We start from the raw sequence: 5000 nt of genomic DNA on the forward strand, positions 1-5000 counted from the left end.
ACACACAGTCAGTCTCCCCATCTCACCTGGACACACAGTCAGTCTCCCCAACTCACCTGAACACACAGTCTCCCCAACTCACTCTACTATACACCCCTTGCCCACTTAACCAAAGCCAATTAGATTTCCCCCAAAATAACAAAAGATAGGGACACACAATGAGAGTCTCAACCAAAATAAAAGTCAAAGTCACGTGCCTCTGCCGTCTCCGCGTGAGCCAAAATGGCGGTCTTGGAGTAACAGTGCCAGCACTCCACCAGATACACCACGTACAACATAGCTAGGAAGGCTAGAGGGATGTACACATAACCACTGGAACATGGACTGTTAGAGGAGGGAGAGAGAGGGGGAGGGAGAGAGAGAGGAGGGGAGAGGGAGAGGGAGGGAGAGAGAGAGAGAGGAGGGGGAGGGAGAGAGAGAGAGGATGAGGAGGGAGGGAGAGAGAGGAGGAGGGGGGAGGGAGAGAGAGACAGGAGGATGGGGGAGGGAGAGAGAGAGAGGAGGGAGGGAGAGAGAGAGAGAGAGAGAGAGAGGGAGGAGGGGGGAGGGAGAGAGAGGAGGGGGGAGGGAGAGAGAGAGAGGAGGGGGAGAGAAAGGAGGAGGAGGAGGGAGAGAGAGGAGGAGGGGGGAGGGAGAGAGAGAGAGAGAGAGAGAGGAGGGGGGAGGGAGAGAGAGGAGGGGGGAGGGAGAGAGAGAGAGGAGGGGGAGAGAAAGGAGGAGGAGGAGGGAGAGAGAGGAGGAGGGGGGAGGGAGAGAGAGAGAGAGAGGAGGGGGGAGGGAGAGAGAGGAGGGGGGAGGGAGAGAGAGAGAGAGAGGAGGGGGGAGGGAGAGAGAGGAGGGGGGAGGGAGAGAGAGAGAGAGAGGAGGGGGGAGGGAGAGAGAGGAGGGGGGAGGGAGAGAGAGAGAGAGAGGAGGGGGGAGGGAGAGAGAGGAGGGGGGAGGGAGAGAGAGGAGGGGGAGGGAGAGAGAGAGAGGAGGAGGGGGGGGGGGAGAGAGGATGGGGAGGGAGAGAGAGAGGAGGGGGGAGGGAGAGAGAGGAGGGGGAGGGGAGAGAGAGAAAGGAGGAGGGGGAGGGAGAAAGAGAGGGGGGAGGAGAGAAAGGAGGAGGGGGGAGGGAGAAAGAGAGAGAGAGGATGGGGAGGGAGAGAGAGAGGGGGGGAGGGAGAGAGAGAGAGGAGGGGGGAGGGAGAGAGAGCAGGGGGAGAGAGAGAGGAGGAGGAGGGGGAGAGAGAGAAAGAGGAGGAGGGGGAGGGAGAGAGAGGGGGGGGAGAGAGAGAGAGAGGAGGAGGGGGAGGGAGAGAGAGGAGGGGGAGAGAGAGAGAGAGGAGGAGGGGGAGGGAGAGAGAGGAGGGGGGAGAAAGAGGAGGAGGGGGGAGAAAGAAAGAGAAATTAGAGGAGGGAGAAAGAGAGAGAAAGGTCATGTTCATACAAACACAATCAAACTTTATTTAAAAGCAGGTCCACCACGTAGAGCAGGGTTAAAGATAATTTATGCTTGATCCGGAAAATGCGTTCGGAGGCTCCATATGGATGGTGTGACGGAATTGCGGAGCCTCTGGAGGCACGCAGAGGCCAAACTGAGCCCTGTACCGCATCGCCGTGCGCCGCCCAAATGTTGTAACAATGCGGAGGGCTCCGTATAGCTCCGGCATTGACATGATTGGTTGACGGTAGGTGGGGGCGGGAAGTATGAATGCCATGACTTCGATAGAGGCCGTATCGCAGGAAATGCTGTACGGCCACTGCAGATATCAGGTTGACCATGCAGAGGCTTTTAGGAATGTACAGATAGCCTCTTGAACTGGATGGAGGATACAAACACATTTCAACTTGAATTTTACCTTATTTAAAAGAGAATTTAACTTTATTTAAAAGAAAATTTAACTTTATTTAAAGTGTATTTAACTTTATTTAAAGTGTATTTAACTTTATTTAAAGTGTATTTAACTTTATATAAAGAGAATTTAACGTTATTTAAAGAGAATTTAACTTTATTTAAAGTGTATTTAAAACCCCATTAACACTTATTTACAGCAGTAAAAATAACACAATAAAAGCGATAAACAAACAACCAAAGCAACAAACCAGAAGAATAAATTAACATAAAACACAAATAGGGTATTAAATTAGAAAAGGTAGATTCCCTGAAGAACATCTGTTGAAGATTTTCTGTCTTAGGATTTTCTCTATTTTTTTTTTTAGGCTAGTGGGAGACGACTAACGTAAACGTAACACACACTAACTAACCTGTCGAGGAGTAGTTGAGGCAAGTCAGGGAAGGCGGCGGTAGTGCCAGCCGTAGCCGAGACGACCACGTGCTCCCCGGAGCCCAGGACGGGCACACGGCAGACTGCACACCAACCCAGCATGGCGAAACATCCGTACATGAGAAGAGTCAAGAGGAGGCACTTCCAGTGGGACTCACGACACAGAGAGGCAGCGAAGGACTGCTGGAGGGGACGCTGCTGTTAGAGAGGGGGGGGGGGGGGGACAAAGTAAATAGCAAGTTCCCTTGTATTGCAGTGTCATATCACACCAACAGCTATACTGCCCTACCAAGAAAAAAAGCAGGAACTGCTCATAGCGTGGAACTGACAATAAGGGCTTTTATTTACCTTGGTTTCACGGTAACTTTATCCAGTTACTCCAAATCGCAACACAATAGAGGCAGGATCCTTGTCCATGTGATTAAACATGTATTTAAAGTAGCAGAAAAATGACATGAACTTATTTTCGACCAAATGAGCTTTTTGCTCGGTAGGGCAGAATATATCTCTGTGAGTGATAATGTTGTAATCCCTCATAAACCAGAGATTACCGCAACAGACACTGGTGTTATGTTAGAGAGGGAGGAGGGGTACTCATTATTCAAATATCACATCAACACACAATGATAATGTTGTAATCCCTCATTAAGCCCAAAACAATTACAGGACAGAGTGAAGGTTAGAGTCATTATCCCCCCCCCCCCCCCCACACCACCTCTTCTATCTGTGTTTCTCTGTGTCTCCTGAGAGAGTCCATTTCCTGAGTGTGTAACTTTAGATCCTCCAGTAACACACAACATATAGTCCTGGTGTGTGTGTGTGTGTACACAACGTAGTTATCAGCCACAGTCACCAATACTCACATATTGGAGGAAGGGTATCTGGTGTGATTAAATGCAGGGCTGGATTGATATCCTGCACATATATCAATTTCACTCAGAAATGACAACATAGTTAGCCATGTTGCGCACAAAACACACTCAGAGTCCTCCAATCTGACATTTGCAGTGTGTGTGTTTGCGTTCGCGTGTGTGTGTGTGTTCGCGTGTGTGTGTGTGTGTGTGTGTGTGTGTGTGTGTGTGTTTGTGTTTGTTTGCGTGTGTGTGTGTGTTTGTGTTTGTGTGTGTGTGTGTGTTTGCGTGTGTGTGTGTGTGTGTTCGCGTGTGTGTGTGTTTGCGTGTGTTTGTGTGTGTGTGTGTGTGTGCGTGTGTGTGTGTGTGTGTGTGTGTGTGTGTGTGTGTGTGTGTGTTTGCGTATGTGCAATCATCCAGGTGTTGAGAAGGTTCTGGTTCTAATGGGAACCTCTGTTCATAATGTGGTCGATAAGGGCCAGGTGATGGGGTCACTAAGGGCCAGGTGATGGGGTCGCTAAGGGCCAGGTGAGGCGGTCGCTAAGGGCCTGGTGATGCCGTTGCTAAAGTCCAGCTGAGGCGGTCGCTAAGGGCCAGGTGATGCCGTCGCTAAGGGCCTGGTGATGCCGTCGCTAAGGGCCAGGTGATGCCGTCGCTAAGGGCCAGGTGATGCCGTCGCTAAGGGCCAGGTGCTGCCGTCGCTAAAGTCCAGCTGAGGCGGTCGCTAAGGGCCTGGTGATGCCGTTGCCAAGGGCCTGGTGATGCCGTCGCTAAGGGCCAGGTGATGCCGTCGCTAAGGGCCAGGTGATACCGTCGCTAAGGGCCTGGTGATGCCGTCGCTAAGGGCCTGGTGATGCCGTCGCTAAGGGCCTGGTGATGCCGTCGCTAAGGGCCAGGTGATACCGTCGCTAAGGGCCTGGTGATGCCGTCGCTAAGGGCCAGGTGATGCCGTCGCTAAGGGCCAGGTGATGCAGTTGCCAAGGTCCAGGTGATGCCATCGCTAAGTACCAGGTGATGCGGTCACTAAGGGCCAGGTAATGCGGTCACTAAGGGCCAGGTGATGGGGTCGCTAAGGGCCAGGTAATGCGGTCGTTAAGAGCCGGGTAATGCAGTCGCTAAGGGCCGGGTAATGAGGTCGCTAAGGGCCGGGTGATGGGGTCGCTAAGGGCCAGGTAGAAGCATTAGAAGTAGTGCAATATTTAGATGTTAACACTTACCCTGACCCTAACCTTGACTTGTATCTAGTCTTACCCTGACCCTAACCTTAAGTTGTATATAGTCTTACCTGACCCTAACCTTAACTTGTATCTAGTCTTACCTGACCCTAACCTTAACTTGTATCTAGTCTTACCCTGATCCTAACCTTAACTTGTATCTAGTCTTACCCTGACCCTAACCTTAACTTGTATCTAGTCTTACCCTGACCCTGACCCTAACCTTAACTAGTATCTAGTCTTACCCTGACCCTAACCTTAACTTGTATCTATTCTTACCCTGACCCTAACCTTTACTTGTATCTAGTCTTACCCTGACCCTAACCTTAACTTGTATCTAGTCTTACCCTAACCTTAACTTGTATCTAGTCTTACCCTGACCCTAACCTTAACTTGTATCTATTCTTACCCTGACCCTAACCTTAACTTGTATCTAGTCTTACCCTGACCCTAACCTTAACTTGTATCTAGTCTTACCCTAACCTTAACTTGTATCTAGTCTTACCCTGACCCTAACCTTAACTTTTATCTAGTCTTACCCTAACCTTAACTTGTATCTAGTCTTACCCTGACCCTAACCTTAACTTGTATCTAGTCTTACTCTGACCCTAACCTTAACTTGTATCTAGTCTTACACTGACCCTAACCTTAACTTGTATCTAGTCTTA

The 5000-nt window shown here is 50.3% G+C and overlaps 1 protein-coding gene across 1 annotated transcript in view; it reads right to left on the reverse strand.

Annotated features, from left to right (window-relative positions):
* Positions 1 to 5000, reverse strand: part of LOC129865908 (transmembrane protein 151A-like) — a 106873-nt gene that overhangs the window by 93328 nt on the left and 8545 nt on the right. The window contains exons 2-3 of the mRNA XM_055938992.1: positions 2248 to 2465; positions 198 to 324 (exon numbers count right to left, since the gene is read on the reverse strand). Coding sequence (XP_055794967.1) covers positions 198 to 324; positions 2248 to 2465 — 345 coding nt within the window. The remainder of the gene's footprint in view (positions 1 to 197; positions 325 to 2247; positions 2466 to 5000) is intronic.

The sequence above is a fragment of the Salvelinus fontinalis genome, chromosome 11 (genome assembly GCF_029448725.1).
Source record: "Salvelinus fontinalis isolate EN_2023a chromosome 11, ASM2944872v1, whole genome shotgun sequence".
Classification (NCBI taxonomy): domain Eukaryota; kingdom Metazoa; phylum Chordata; class Actinopteri; order Salmoniformes; family Salmonidae; genus Salvelinus; species Salvelinus fontinalis.